The sequence below is a fragment of the Hipposideros armiger genome, unplaced genomic scaffold (genome assembly GCF_001890085.2).
Source record: "Hipposideros armiger isolate ML-2016 unplaced genomic scaffold, ASM189008v1 scaffold_213, whole genome shotgun sequence".
Taxonomy (NCBI): domain Eukaryota; kingdom Metazoa; phylum Chordata; class Mammalia; order Chiroptera; family Hipposideridae; genus Hipposideros; species Hipposideros armiger.
Window position 1 is genome coordinate 969,505 of NW_017731563.1, and position 15,876 is coordinate 985,380.

The 15,876-nt window shown below is 43.1% G+C and overlaps 1 protein-coding gene across 18 annotated transcripts in view; it reads left to right on the forward strand.

The window, feature by feature from the left end:
• The window catches only part of WNK1 (WNK lysine deficient protein kinase 1), a 152,206-nt gene extending 136,665 nt beyond the window's left edge, over positions 1 to 15,541 (forward strand). For 6 of the 18 annotated variants that reach the window (XM_019654100.1, XM_019654087.1, XM_019654092.1 and 3 more), the window contains 9 exons: positions 705 to 778; positions 1,926 to 2,587; positions 3,216 to 3,418; positions 5,735 to 5,929; positions 6,848 to 6,940; positions 9,190 to 9,231; positions 11,093 to 11,119; positions 12,002 to 12,189; positions 12,588 to 15,541. In XM_019654100.1, the coding sequence (XP_019509645.1) occupies positions 705 to 778; positions 1,926 to 2,587; positions 3,216 to 3,418; positions 5,735 to 5,929; positions 6,848 to 6,940; positions 9,190 to 9,231; positions 11,093 to 11,119; positions 12,002 to 12,189; positions 12,588 to 12,905 (1,802 nt within the window). In that variant the 3' untranslated portion in view covers positions 12,906 to 15,541. The other 12 variants (XM_019654101.1, XM_019654102.1, XM_019654105.1 and 9 more) reach the window with 8 other exon arrangements.
• Positions 15,542 to 15,876: the final 335 nt, after the last annotated feature.

Here is a 15,876-nt window from a genome sequence, read left to right on the forward strand (position 1 = left end):
TTCCACAGCTCTATAAGAAAATATTTATTAGAGCATTTTTATAATAGCAAGAGGTTTGAATAATTTAAATGTTCATCAGTAAAAGTCTAGTTAAAATGTGGTACATTTTTTGAAAATTTGTCTATATGATGCATACATACAATACAAGACTATGCAGCCATTAAAAAGGATGAGACATATATATATAGAATGAACTCTAAATTCTATCATTAAATAAAAATACCAAAATTGGTATTCTACTCATTTTATAAAATAAGGAAAATGCTCATATATAATAGATCTACATTATCTCTAGAAAGAAACTCAAACAAGTGACTGTCCCCAGACAGGAGGACCTAGGTGGCTTTAAAGTTGCTCAAAACTACTTACCAATGATTCTGACACCTTTACCGTCCCTGTTCTAGGATTTTGCCCAAGAATTGCCTAATTTGCAATATCTGGTTTTCATGTAAAAGTAGGTCTTTAATATCCTAGGTAGAACCTCATTGTTATCTTCACTTATTTATAGCTTTGAGCTAAAGAATGAATAATTGAGTATAACTGCCTGGTAACCTTAGTTTTTATAGTATCTCTTAATGTTGAAGTTAAGCTGCAAAGCTGCTTTTGTTATAAAGTGGTCCCCCCCATCTGTGGATACCTAAAAAGAAGCTAACCAAAAAGTGATGCTGATATAAGTTATTTTCCTCCTCATGTATTTGTTTCAGTTTCTCAAGTCACAGAAGGATCTGTCCTAGCAACTAGTTCAGGAACTGGTGTTTTTAAGATGGGGCGATTTCAGGTAAGATGATCGCTTTTCCTTGCCTTGATTCCTTCTTTTGGGGGAGTGTAGGTAATTATTACCTACCTTTTGGGACATAATTGCCAATTTGGTGATATATTTCTTTTGTATAGCTCTTATATTTTCCCCTCTTAAAAATAATACATCCTAATTAAAAGAAATACAGAACAGTAGAGAAACAATAGGTGGTGATACTATCTGCCCATCCTCCCACCCTCTCCAGGATTATTTTTTTGGGGTGTACTTTCCTCCATTCCTTTTTCTATGTACATGTATCTAAAATTGACCCTGCTTCTCCTCTGAATGATACTTTATAGCTTTTTTCCCCATCTAGTAGTTCATTTACCTAACCATTTTCCTGTTAGTCATCAGGTTGCTTTTCCAATATAATAAGTAAAGTAACTGTAAACATCTTTGTATATAAAAATATTTTCCACATTTAGGATAATCTTCTAAGGATTAATTTCTGAAGTAAAAATACTGAGTCCACATCGAGTGAGATCACATCCTTTAATTTTTCTGTTGGCCCAACAAGTGAACATTTTCTGACTGTTAGTACATACTGCCAGACAAGCTTTGAAAATCCTTTTTATTTCTGCTTTCATAGCTACTTTCCAATTGTTCTTATGATAGCACTTGGAGCTGGGGGCAGTAGGTGATACTTTTCTCATTTGGAAAATGAGGTTCTGAGAGTTTGTGGCTGAGCTAAGTGTGTATTTACAATACATGGATGAACTAAGACAAGGATCTTAGTTGTGTTGATTCTTGAAGCTTAGCTGGCATTTATTGGATTTAATCATTGTAGTTTTTCTTATTCTCAAGCAGCCTTCATGATTCCATGACCAGTTTTTATTCATATTTCCACTAACATTTGAATCTTGAGTCCTGTGCATAATGTAAGATAGGAAAGTAAGTCATTTGCTTGGTAAGGTAGCCAGCCACTCAGAATCTACATCTCATCTGTACATCTCAGTACAGATAGGTTGTTCTCTATAATGGTATCCTATTTATTTTCACAGTCAAATACGGAGGGACTATGTAAATAGACACACTACTTACTGGGTAGGAAATAAAGTGATTTTATTTTTTTTATGATCCATTCTGAAAATTGAATATTGGGGACTTTGTCTTTTTCCCTTTCCATCAGGTTTCAGTTGCAATGGATGATGCCCAGAAAGAGGGTAAACATAAGTCAGAAGATGCAAAGTCTGTTCATTTTGAATCCAGCACTTCAGAGTCCTCAGTGCTGTCAAGTAGTAGTCCAGAGAGTACCCTGGTGAAGCAAGGGCCTAATGGGATAACCATCCGTCATGCTCCTTCAGATATGCCAGATGGTGCCCACAAAACTCCTGCCTCAGAAGCAAAGTCAGAAACTGGGCAGCCCACCAAGGTTGGACGTTTTCAGATGACAGCGACAGCAAACAAAGTAGGTCGTTTTTCTGTATCAAGAACTGCAGACATGATTGCTGAGGCAAAGAAAGAGGGACCAATGGTATCTCCTCCTTTTGTGGATTTGGAACAAGATGTTCTTCCTGCTTCGATACCAAAGAAAGAAAAGCCTGAATTTTCAGAGCCTTCACACCTGAACGGGCCGTCTTCTGACCTGGAGGCCGCCTTTCTAAGCAGGGATATGGATGATGGATCAGGGAGTCCGCACTCCCCGCCTCAGCTGGGCTCCAGGAGCCTTCCTATTCAGAATCTAAGTCAAAGCCTTAGTAACTCACTCAACTCCTCTTACATGAGTAGTGACAATGAGTCAGATATTGAAGATGAAGACTTAAAGTTAGAGCTGCAACGACTACGAGAAAAGTAAGTATATTTACTCCTGTGAAAGAATAATGGCAGAAGCAGACCTAACTCCTGGTGTCTAGATTAGTATTCTTTTCACTGCTAAAGAGAAGGTGATATGGAAAAGCTAGTTATCTGAATGTAGTTCTCCTTGGGTCTCTTGTACTCATAAGGACTCAGCATTTCTAGTTACAGAATTTCCCGAGCACCTTTGCATTATTGTTACTATATTATTATTTTTATTAATAGCACTTTTTATCATTATTAACCTAATTTTAGCTGTTTACTAGTCTACCAAAAGAATCCAGTGCAGATGATACTAGCAGGTTTTGTTGATCATATCGGCAGACTGGATCAGAGCAGCAGATTCAGTACTCCTGTGTCAGGAAACCTTTCTCTCCTGACACATCATCAACCATTTGTTGTTGGCTAGGAGCTTGTTGGATTTTGGCTCAGGTAATGGAGGCCAGCAAGATGAATTGACAAACTAGAATCTCAAGGTAGTAGAAATTAGATTAAGTAAGTACATTTGGGGCAAAGATTCAAAAGTAAGTAAATACTTAAATGGAGGTTAACAAATATATTGTTAATTCTTGTTTGAACGAAGATGGTTTTATATTTTTGAATTATGTTTGGTTATCTTTCATAGACATCTTAAAGAGATTCAAGACCTGCAGAGTCGCCAGAAGCATGAAATTGAATCTTTGTATACCAAACTGGGCAAGGTTCCTCCTGCTGTCATTATTCCCCCAGCAGCCCCCCTTTCAGGGAGAAGAAGGCGACCCACTAAAAGCAAAGGCAGCAAATCTAGTCGCGGCAGTTCCTTAGCGAGTAAAAGCCCCCAGCTTTCAGGTAAACCCCCTGACCCAGCTGTGGCTGTCCCATCTTTTGTGTCTTTCTCCAATGGTATATATAACCTATTGAACATGTTATTTTTGTTAAATTTCAAAGGAGTTTGACTTTTTTTTTTTTTTTAAAGATTTTATCGGGGGCCGGCCGAGTAGCACATTGGTTAAGAGTTGGCTTGGGACGCCAGCTCTGAGCAGCAGGGCCCCAGTTCAAATCCCACATTAGGGCCAGTGACGCTGTGCCCTCTACAGCTAAGATGGTGAACAACAGCTCAATCTGGAGCTGGGCTGCTGTGAGTCATCGGCGACAGCATAGGCTGCAGTGAAGCTGCAGTGGGCTGCCACAAGGTACCGTGAGTGGCTGGCAGCCAGCGTGAGCAGCCAGCAGCCAGCGTGAGCTGCCAAGAGCCACCGTGACCATCCAGTGGCCAGCGACCGATCCGCCTCACCTGGGAAGAGCGCAGTGATCACAATACCAACACGGGTCAGTGAAGCGACGTCCTCCACAACTAGACTGAAGAACAAAAGGGCAGTAACTTGTCTGTTCCCCTTCCCCAATTCCCCAACGCCGTTCCTCTCCCCCAATTCCCCAATAAAATCTTTAAAAAAAAAGTTTGTATTGGGGAATTGGGGGAGGGAACAACATTGGGGAATTGGAACAGACAAGTTGCTGTCCTTTTGTTCTTCAGTCTAGTTGTGGAGGACGTCGCTTCACTGGCCCATGTTGGTATTATCATTGCACTCTGCCCGGCAGATCAGTTGCCGGCCATTGGACGGCAGCTCATGCCATCTGCCGGCCGCTCAGCTCACGGTTGCGGCAGCCCCATTATAGTATATGCCATCACCGGCGACTCATGGCAACCCAGCTCCAGGTCGAGCTGTTGTTAACCATCTTAGCTGTAGAGGGCGCAGCGTCACTGGTCCATGTGGGATCCGAACCGGCGGTCCTGCTGCTCAGCTCGTGCTCCCAAGCCAACTCTTAACCAATGAGCCACTCAGCCCGGCCCCTGGAGTTTGACTTTCTTAATATTCTTCCTTGAATTCTGTACTCCCCATATTTATAGTACCTCTTTTTTAGTCTATGGAAGTAGACTGGGTAAGTACAATGGCTTTTCTATTGTAATCTGTTTTGCTATCTACTGGTAGCCTTCATTTATAGTTGTTCTTAAGGATAAAATATATAGTTTGCCTGGTAACTCACATACCTCATATTTTACCAACTCTAGAGCAGTTGGGAGAAAATACATTGATCTCTACTTAGTAAACTTCAGGTAGGTTCTGCCTTTTAATGAATGAATTCATTGTAATTGTAACTGGGGTGAATATAAATTTTATATAGGTATTTGGTTACATCTTAAGTGGTAATTTTCTTGCTTAAAGTTTTTATTTCATTACGTCTATTGGAATAAAAAACTTCCTAGTGGTTGTAATTTTAAAAATAGTTACATCATCTCTTGTAATAAATTGTAGTTATTTTAATTGTGATAGTTTTTACCCTTTGGTGAAATTATGATAATGTTAACAGATAATTAGTTGAAAAGTGGGAAACCCTAAAGTAAGTTTGTACCTCATCACTGTTCTGCAGGTCTAACAGAAAGGGGTTGGAGAGCAGCTTCAAGCTTCTTAGCAGCTTTCCATTCTCTTGAGAGCTTTTAGAGACCCAAACCCTTCTCTAGCACATGAGAACCAATTCATTAGTAGAGATGTGATTCTAAGGGATATCAGCTAATTCAGATTCTGACCCCAATTTTGACATTTTTTGGATGGACTTCTTTTCTGCTAGTTACTAAGAGAGAGAGTGGTAGTCAATTTCAAGACCCTTGACTAGTGATTGAAGGCCACCTGCCAAGAATAATTTTAAATATGCATGACTCTGTAGTCACCTACATCATTTTTGACACCTTTTTTGTACTTGATCTGACACATGCTTACAAGAAAGACTAAGCAGAGAGATTGCTTACCAAACCTATCTGTATCATGATCTGACTCAACGTTTTAGAGTAGGTCAGAAAAGGCGATTGTGGAATTACAAACTGGAATTCTTTCGTATCCACAGCATATTCTAGTCTCTTTACTCAACTCAGATTTGTGAACCATCTGGGTTAGCTAAAGCTGAACATCCCTTGGGATAGTTTCCTGTAGCCCTACTGCCGGTCGATTCGCATGTCATTCCTCACTTCCCCTCTCGTTAGTTCATCAGGTACAGCTTTTGGCCCATTAGTAATCAGTCAGTGGGACAAATTGGAGGGATAAGGATGGTGCCTATTAAGGGCATTGGGAAAGCTATACATATTTCCTCATGCCACTTTATCTCTGGCAGGTAATTTATCTGGTCAGAGTGCAGCTTCAGTCTTGCACCCCCAGCAGACCCTCCACCCTCCTGGCAACACCCCAGAGACTGGGCAGAATCAGCTGTTACAGCCACTTAAGCCATCTCCCTCTAGTGACAACCTCTATTCAGCTTTCACCAGTGACGGTGCCATTTCAGTACCAAGCCTTTCTGCTCCAGGTCAAGGTAAGAAACCAAAGCAATCATCACCTTCCAGAAACATTAAAATGGAGCTTTGCCACATCTGGAAAAAAAGCCTGATGAGTCACTTATTAAGGTGGGTTGGAAGACCAGCTGACCAGAACACTAGCCTGTGTATTGTACACTTAAGGACCTTTGGGCTGAAAGGAGCAGTTGGGTAATGGTTAGATTAGGTGCAAACATTACTCCAAAAGGTGAAACAGCTTTACTTCAAGGGATTACAGCAAAAAGTTACATCTGTGACCTATTTGAGGCCTTGACTAAATAAATGACTCATTTGGGATTTGGAACTTATGCTTTAAGACTAGACTGAGATTTCCTGGGCCAAATTCTAAGAGGATTCAGCAGTTTCTGAAAGCTAATGCATTTGCTTAGCCAGTGTAGACTTTTATAACTTCTAAGTAGGGGAGTAGCATACTAAGATGAATGGCCTCACAATTCAATTTTTTATCTGTAATCCACTTCCCAAATACAGTTTTATTTATTAATGATCACTCAGAACATTCCTGTAGAGGAAAGAGTTTCTAGTGACTTTAGAACAAGAATTGAAAGGAGTTGGGTATCTGCGTAGAAAAGGATGAAAGAAAATATAGCTAGCTTAGGTGCTTTGCCACTGTGTCACTGAAATTAGAGATTAGATTGTCTCTTTGCAACACGAGTGTAATTGTTGGTAGGAGCACAAACCAGCTAGCAGTATTCCCACCGGGAAAGGCTTCAGCATTTTATAGGTGGAGGCAACTGAGGCCTACTTCTCCTGTCTTACGTATCTGACCTTTCCCTAGAAGCTTGTTCTTCTGTGTCCATCTTAGCACGTTTCACCACTCCAGCCTCAAGTTTCTAACATCTTGTAGTTGTGTTCTGTCTCTTCTCTCTCTGTTCTCCCCCGTTTCTCCCCTCTCACAGGCTGTGCGAAGTTTAACTGTGCATCTGAGCAGGTGACATTCAAAGCTGGTGGCAGGAGGACCCGATTTCTGAGTACGCCCTGCTTGGCTCTTTGTGTGTAACACCTTTACTCCTTCCTTGTCCTTGTTTTTCTGCTGCTTGGGTCTGATACTTCACGCAGTCCATTTTCATTTGTCTCTGTGTTTCATCTGCTCAGTGGCTTGGCTGAACTTGACCCTCAGAAGTTTGGGTCCCTATGTTATTTATGGTAAAAGATGTAGAAATCATAATAGGCTTCTATAAATTTCAAAGTAACTTTCTGATAGAATTGCTTCTTCACAGGTCCATGACAGGGTAGATGGGGTGTCAGGGCTGTGCAGATTGCTGGGTCATTTAGAATAATGAAGGCTGAACTCCACTGGCCCCTTCAGTCCTGCCCTGTGTGTGGGCCTTAGGAGTGACAGGAAGCATTTTGACCACTGATTCACTTAGGTCCTGGAAGCAGGTAAAAGAGGAGTTTGGAATCTTTTTCTTGTCAGTTAAGCTTAACGATGCATCAGCTGAAAAGATGCTAGTATCTTTCCATTGGATCTTTTTGCCACCACTACCTTCTAACTTCATAAAATCAGTAGTTCCAAAAGGGTTTCAGTGTAGTTATTCTCATAAAGCATATATTCTGTTAAAGACCAAATCCTAGCACCTACAAGTGAAAATGGTCTTTTTTTTAACATGATTGCTGGGATTTCCCAGCTGTCTTCTTAAAAACAGGACACAATAGCGAGTCAGCCAACCGTTCCAGCCCACTTTCCCATATGTGAAATGAAGACAATGCCTATCTCCTAGAGTTGTTGTACAAATCAAATAAGACAATGCCACAAAACCAAGTGGTACCGGGAAGCACCCATCACTTCCCTGATTAGCCAATGCCTGCCTGGCACATGGTAATCAATAAATGTCTATTGAAATAAAAACGTAAAAAACAAAAATAAGGCTCAAGTAGAAAACTTTGTCACAGTTTGGATAAAGATCTTCTCTGGTCAGGCCTCAAACTTCTGATGTGGTTATTGACGTGCTTCTTAAATGCATGTGCTGAGGCCATCACGTTTCCGAGTGTGGTTCAGAGGTCCATGGTGGGCCTCACGTATCACTGTCCAGAGCTATTTAACAAAGGAGGCGGAAGACATTACCCACTTGGGTAGTTTTCGAAGCATGTGTGATTTTTGAGCACTCAGATCAATGTATTTTCTGATTAAACTAGGCTAGACCAAGATTATTAGCGTCTTGACAATAAAAGAAGCATTTAATTTATATGTCCAGCTAGAAAGATGAAAAGACATTAATGAATGATAGGAGCAAGTGTTTTGAAGTAGAACGTGATGTGTCAGGCCTCTGGTATACAGCCTACAGTGTCTATGTGGGAATAAAGAACCAAGGCTTGTTTGTAAAGTAATGTGATGGGTACCACTTCAAATGAATTAATTCAATACATTCTCATCCCACTCTTAAAGGTGGATGGTGTTAGTTACACTGTTGTTCAAATGAAAGTGGTTAGAAATATTAAATCTTATCTCTTCCTGTTGGGTCTAAAGTTGAGGGGTCCTCCCTCTTTTGAAGGCAGATCAGTATATATCACATGAGCCTTGGTAAACAAATCACAAGAGGAAGCTTTAAAGCAAATAGGAACAGAAAAATCAGGCTACAGGGGTGTGGAGGTCTTATAGGTTTCGGTGCATTATTCTATGCCCTCAAAATAGGTAATGGTTTAGAAGCACGGCTTGGCGTCATGCTTTATTTATGTTCAAAAGTTGCTTGTTTTCCATATACTTTTAAGGAGCTTTCTAGAGGGGAAGGCATTAGTATGTATGTCTAGGATGTGGAACATAGTAGCCAATTTAAATTAACTTAAAACTGTAACAATGGTACTGTCAGCCTACTGTGGTAGAATTACTTGCTAATGAATTTAATCCAGTGCTTTTTAACAACCCAGCAGGAGAAACAGAAAGTGAGACAGGGTCAGTGGAAAGATTGCTTGGGTGTTTGAAACTCAAGCAGTGAAACCTGAGAGACTGGAATTCCTGCCCATCCTGAATGTCAATGCCAGGCATTACTCAGATAAAAAGACTGGGTATGGAAACTCAGCGTCTGTCAGCCAGGTGCCGTCCATCAGAGAACCACGTTAAGGCCAACAGCTCATAGTAGGAGACGCCCCCTGGAACCATCCCTGGGCCAAGGTCTCTCAGGTCCTGCCAGTCTGTCTCCCCTCCTGCTTTCTCTTGCTGGGACTTTGTGTGCTGTGTAAAGTCTAAATATTTTACACTGATGTTTCTTTATCTTTAACACATTGCTCTCTCTTTGTGCTTCAGGGAAGATGGTGAAAAAAGTCTGTCCTTGCAACCAGCTCTGTAGTAATTATCTTTTCTTTCTGTTACTTTTGGTCCTTGATTGCAAATCCTGTTGTCCATGAGTTCTTTGAAATTTGAAGCCTCACAGCTCCCTGATTCTCAACTTCCATCTGTCTAGTTCTGCAGCCTTTTCTAATATAGCCTTTAACATGCTGAGCTGCTGACCACTGGCTGGCCTTCCAGATTAAGCAATCACCTCCTAGTCAATGCTTTCAGTGGTGACCTCCTGTGAGCCTCCCTCTGGGACAGTTAGGGCTTGATAAGCCCATGGATATGTTCAGGGAGATCAAGAATTCCTGACTTCTTTGGGAAATAATTCTTTAGTAAGGAATATGTGCCAGCCATTGTTGTACCCACTGGAAAGTCTGCAGTGGTTGAAGCATACAGAAGCCTGCCACCTCACCTCTGCTAACTTGCTGAGACCACCTTTTGGAGTTTGACTTCTGAGACTGGTGGCTACTCATTAAAGTGCAGACAGTTAACAACCCCACAGGCCACCTGGGCTCAACCAGTAAGCCCTGTCCTTGGAGTACTGAGCACTAAGTTGTGGCTACTAATAGGTCATTGTTACACCGCAGGGAAATATATTAGGGCAGGAGAAAAGGAGAAAACAGATTTTGGGTGCTAAGGCACATACCACTTTGTAGAGCTTTTCAGCAAAAATGAAAAAAGCTTAGAGCTTGGTCAGCCCTCTGGAAGGCACAGGCGACCTCAAAAACAGCTGTGTCACCTGTGTTCTGAAATGCTTTCCTGTGAAGCGGGCCGAGGGCGCCCCCTTTCGCCGGCCGGGATAGTTGTCTTTTCCCAAGAGCTAATTTCTGGTCAGAAAGGATGCGCTTGTTTCCCCCTTTAATGGGAAAGCCTGTTGCAGAGGCCAGAGTAAGAGGGTCATCTGTTTGGTTGGCTCTCCCTTGTGATATAAAGCGCAGCCTCAGAGTCCAGTATTGTGTAACATAGATTCAGATGAGACATAATTTGGTTGTAAAGGGGCCTCACAGCATGGAAGGCGGCCCGCATGAGCCTAGGCGGTGTGGCTCCCGCACGAGCTCTGTGAGTACACGCTGTCCACCCCACAGGGCTTCTCGTGCTGTGCTTCTGACAGCTGTGCCCACTTGGGATTGTTTTTGGGTTTGTTTTCATTGTCTCACTTGCCATCAAGCTCACCAAGCAGCATTCACTCCAACAGCAGAATGATAGTCCCCATGCATGCGGTACGCTTGCCTGCTGGATGTCATCATCACACAGCCATCCCCTCTGCCTGCATCCCGCATTCCCCTGTCTCTCGCTACTTGAGGAAGGCTGTTTCCTGTGCTGTATTCCCACTTGGGTTTCTGTCCCATAGGGGCTTCCTCTCCCCTTTACTCACTGTATGTGCAATAGTGACACCCTGGTAGCCCCAGCGAGCGGACTCTTAAGAAGTGAGCTAACACAACCTGCAGGCACGTGTCTGGCCTCGGTGGGGAGAAGCATGGGAGCTCCCCCACTCCGCAGCCTCACGTCACAATGAGCTGCATCTCTAGTGCAGACATGCTTGTATGTGCCGTTCCCGGGTGGTGTGGTACAAACCCCACTGGAGACCAGCAGTGGATTAGAAGGGGCTTTTCCATAGCAGAGTTGCTTCCGGTATGCCGCTGAGCTCTGGTGCTGCTTTGACCCTGAAAGCAGGAAAATGTGCATTTATTTAGCCTACCCAGCATTCCTTGGATAGCTTAAGGCCTGGTGGCTCACAAGTTATTTTAGTAGTTTTGATTTATTCTGCACCAAATGTGAGATCTGGTAAGAAAGTGGGGGGTGAGGGTGAAAAACAAGACCATGACTCTTCTTTCCCTCTTCCCGGAAACTTGCCTCTTCGAATAATCTTCAGTGTGCCCTCCAGCAGAGCCGAAATCAGGCAGGACTCAGACTCCTTTCTTTCTCATCAAACCATAGAAATAGAATTCCTTCATTGAAACCTCAAAGCTTCCTTCTCTCCTTTGTGCCCCTCCCTCAGCTGAAGGAATGTTCCTCTGGCTTCCACACGAGCTGCTTGCTTTTCTGGGCAGGGGGAGGGGGTGAGGATCCGTGAACCAGGTGAACCTGAGATCATCTTCAGGAAAAGCACGTCTTCCTGGAGTTGAAAGATTGAGGCGCACACAGAGAACCTCCCTCACGAGTAGGAAGGTTCTTTACTCACAGGAAATTGGGCGAGGCTGAAGCCTTAATTCCTCCCAAGTTTATGGGTCCAGGTAAAACAAAATTCTGAACGGAGCATGCTGTGTCTCTTATCACCCCTTTCTATTAAAGAATGCCTAAAGATTGAGCAGTAGCCACATGGTTTGGGAACCCCATCTTTTCCTGGGCTAGGCACCTGTCGTTGCATTTCTGTAACTCCTACTTTAGCCCTGCCCCAGTGCTCAAGGAGTCATTTTTGCCCTGCATTCTGCAGCACCCTAGAGCAGCTCACCTCCTAACCATCCCACAGCTCCCTGGTCAGTGTGATGCTGGGAAAGTGTCCTGTGTGAGTGGCTGGAGGAGGCCCCTGCCCCCGGGTCTGCCATTGTCCTGACTTGTTCAGCCTCCCCCGCAGCTCCTGAAGAGAACCTGGTTTCCTCACCCTATTAGGCCCAAGCGTTGGGCTAAATAAGACCTTGGAATTCCTTCCTTGCATGGCTTCCCAGTCCGTCCTCTCCTTATTCTATGGCTTGCCATTCATCATTCTGGAAAGTTTTTCTTCCTGAAAACTGAATCCAAACACCTTTTAATGATTATATTCTGTTGCATCTTCTAACTTCAGGGACCAGCAGCACAAACACTGTGGGGGGACCAGTGAACAGCCAGGCCGCCCAGGCCCAGCCTGCCGCCCTAACGTCCAGCAAGAAGGGCACGTTCACAGATGACCTGCACAAGCTGGTGGACAACTGGGCCCGAGATGCCATGAATCTCTCGGGCAGGAGAGGGAGCCGAGGGCACATGAACTATGAGGTACGTCTTCGCTGTGGCCGTTTTCCTCATCTGTCAGTGTCGCTCGGCACATCAGCATCAGAGACGATGCAAACTGCCTAGGCTAGTGCTTACCCATTCCCTTCCATGACCTTCTTCAGTAGCTCAGTAATTGTAACACTTTTAGACAGGACAAAAATCACCCAGGTACCCTTTTATTTTTCCTTCCCTGAATCCTTCGCTCCCTCCCTATTGGTCGCCTCAGTTTTTTCCTTCAACACCCTGAACCACAGGCATGTGTGTGCACATACGCGACAGCTCCCACTTCCCATCAGAATGGGTATTGTCGCCCCTGTTTGGTAAGTGTATAGAACCACCCACTTCACATCCATGCATGTGACACCCATACCACACTTTACAATTAGTTGTTTTGTTTTCAGGGCCCTGGAATGGCAAGGAAGTTCTCCGCACCGGGTCAGCTGTGTGTCTCCATGACCTCAAACTTGGGTGGCTCTGCCCCCATCCCTGCAGCGTCAGCTACCTCTTTAGGTCACTTCACCAAGTCTATGTGCCCCCCACAGCAGTACGGTTTCCCAGCTCCCCCCTTTGGCGCTCAGTGGAGTGGAACAGGAGGCCCAGCACCACAGCCACTTGGCCAGTTCCAACCTGTGGGAACTGCCTCCTTACAGAATTTCAACATCAGCAATTTGCAGAAATCTATCAGCAACCCTCCAGGTTCCAACCTGCGGACCACTTAGACCTAGAGACTTAACCGAATAGATTTGGGGGCAGGAGGTGGAGTGAGAAGGGGGTGGGGGTGGGGTGGGGAAGTAGCCTATATACTAACTACTAGTGCTGCATTTAACTGGTTATTTCTTGCCAGAAAGGAATGTTTTTCATACTGCTTAGAGCCCTCAGGATGGCGATTCTTTCTCCTCCTTCCATTTATTGGAGTGGGACAAGAAGGAATGAGCAGCTTTCTTGTGATGGGGCAACTTCGAACTCTGCTTCCATGTTTACCCAACAGTAAGGGCTAGGGAAGAGAACGGCGCTTGTCAGAAAGCTACATGAGCACTCAAGGGAAAACCAAACCCCAGCTGCATTTTCAGGTGGGTGGAGCTCTTCACTTTGGATCCACCCCAAATCCCTTATTCCCTCTGTCTAAACCACAAGACAACAAGCATATCGGGCTCTCCCCCACCCTGTTCCCCATCCCACCCCACCCCAGCTTTTTTTTCTTGCTTTTCTCTCTTTGGAACCCAATGAAAAACGCCACGGGACTAGGTTTCCGCCCTTTCTTATGATAGGTCATTAGTGCTTTAAGCAAATGATATTAGCAGCTCCGACTGCGGCATTAGCAATTAGAAAAAACGTTCCCTGCGGACATGTAACTTTGCCATCAGTTTTGATGTGGAAACACTGTGATATATAAATGTTGTTGGACAACAGTAGTTTTAAGATGAAAATATGAAAGGTTTAAAAAGTTGAAAAAAAGCTAGCTCTGTCCTTTACTTATTGAGACACTTTAACTTTTTCCTTTGTATTTCCATTGTATTAGATAAATAAATGTGAATGTAAAATTGTATAAATTACTGTACTTGAATACTTCTGTTGTCCCAGTATTGCTTGCTGGATATTTTAGTGCCTTGGACTTCTATTGCTTCTGCCGTTGGCATCAACTTCTCAGCAGACCCCAGATCAGCAAAGGGCATGTGGGAGGAAATCCATGGTCCACAAGACCCCCAGCAGTGGGTTATTCCAAAGGGAAATTGAAAGAGTACTTTTTTTTTGTCATTTAACTATTTTGTCTAGAGCAGGTGAAAGATGAGCAAGGGTGAGAAGTTAAGTTGACAACAGTGGTTGAAAGCGGAAAGTTCTGTTTCAGGAACAGTGATGGGGGATGGGAGGGGTGTTGTCATCAAATTGGGCAATTTAAAAGATTAAGGGTGGTATGTGATAAGTGAATGAAAAAGACTACAGAATGGAAGAACAGACCTGTTTTGAAGATATGTGATGCCTGGCCAGTGGATGCCAGAAGCCTTCCTCATTTGAGCTGCGCTTAAACAGCCCTGGAAGAAATGGCTAAATATAAAGGGAAGGGAGTGGGGGCTGGTTTTGAAGTTGGGAAACCTGAGAGTGAAAAGTCACAGATGGAGAAAGTTGCTCTAAGAACTGTTTAGATGCTTTCTTCTTGTTGCAAATGTACCATGCATTTCTCAGCTTGGGGTACTATTTTTGTAGAAAGTGGACCCACATCTGAATTAAGCATTGGAAGAAAGAATGCTTATTCCTACTCCTTTCCTCTGTGATATCCAAGCGGTTGCAGGATCATACTCTATTTTGCCACCTTTATTTCTACAATTGCAACTGATATTCTCACCTTTCATATAAACAAATATTCCCCGTAAGTAATAACTGCAACCAACCAGTATTATTTAGTGCTAATGTAAGGGGCAGTTCTGTTCTTTTCAAAGCTTTCAGGAAATACTCTCCTAATTGGCTATGTTTGGGATCTCTGTTATCTGTGAAGATAGGGAAAGAAGGTGGGACTCTTAATTTTTTGGATGCTTCTTGAGTTGGGAAATTGACATATTTCCAACCTCTCAGCTCGCGGCACATCCCAGCAGTCACCACAGTAGGAAGAGCCCAGCTGGCTGTCCCATCCTGTCGTTCCTTATTAAGTTAGCCTAGTCCCCAAAGAGGAAAATGAAAGCGGAAGATATTAGGAAGGTAGAAATGAGAAGGGCAGGGGTTCCAAGCCCTGCTTCAAAACTGTTTACTTATCTGTTCTCTGCTTATAATTCTTGGGGAGATGATAAGAGAGGATAGAACAAAGAAGGTGCCAAGTGAATGAGAAACAGACCACCTAAGACAAATGAAACAATACCTTCTACCAGAGGAACGAGGGAACCAAATGCAGCACATTATTTCGTTATTTTGGTTTAATAATTTTGAGATGTCTTCACACACACACACAAAAAGTAAGAACTGGTTTTATTTACTGTTGATTTTTTTTTCCCTCCTGTGGATGAAATAACTGAAGCCTAGAGGAATGAACTAGTGCTACTGAACTGTTTAAATTATTTTTGTGTTAATAGTACACTTTGAGTATCTTTTTCCACATTAAAAAAAAGTCTTTCTGAATTTTAAGTATTTTCCTTACATTATTTAACAATGTACACTGTTAAAAAAAACAAAAAAAAAACAAACAAAAAACAAAACAAAAAAAAACTGAATTCAAACCTTGGGGGTTTCTCCGCAGCCGTTAATTGTACATTTTGCACTAACTCTGGGTGTTGCGCTTCTTGTAAGATTGCGCCTTGTGCTTCAGTTTGTTACCTTTGTAGACTTATTTAATGAAACCATTCAAATAAACCAAACTTGCTTTTGTTCAGTTGTTGGGTTTCATTTCCAGACAATTCCTTTTTCATGAGCTCATTAGCTCTGTTTTGTGTGCAATTTATAACTGGATTCCTAACTCCAGGAAATTTTTTTTATCAGCAACTCTCACTGGAACTAAAATTATGCTGAAGACAAGGAAGGTGAATTTGTTCTGAAGAGAATGATAAGGGTGTCAAAATCAAAAGCTGAATATATGACCGAACCTGTGCAGTAACAGGTGAGGTACAGGGGGTCAGAGTAGGCTGCTGCCTCTTCCGCAGGAGCAGGAATGGCAGACTCCTGCCTGTCCTGTGAGCTCCTTGCTGCAGGTTCCCTGCTCCACACAAA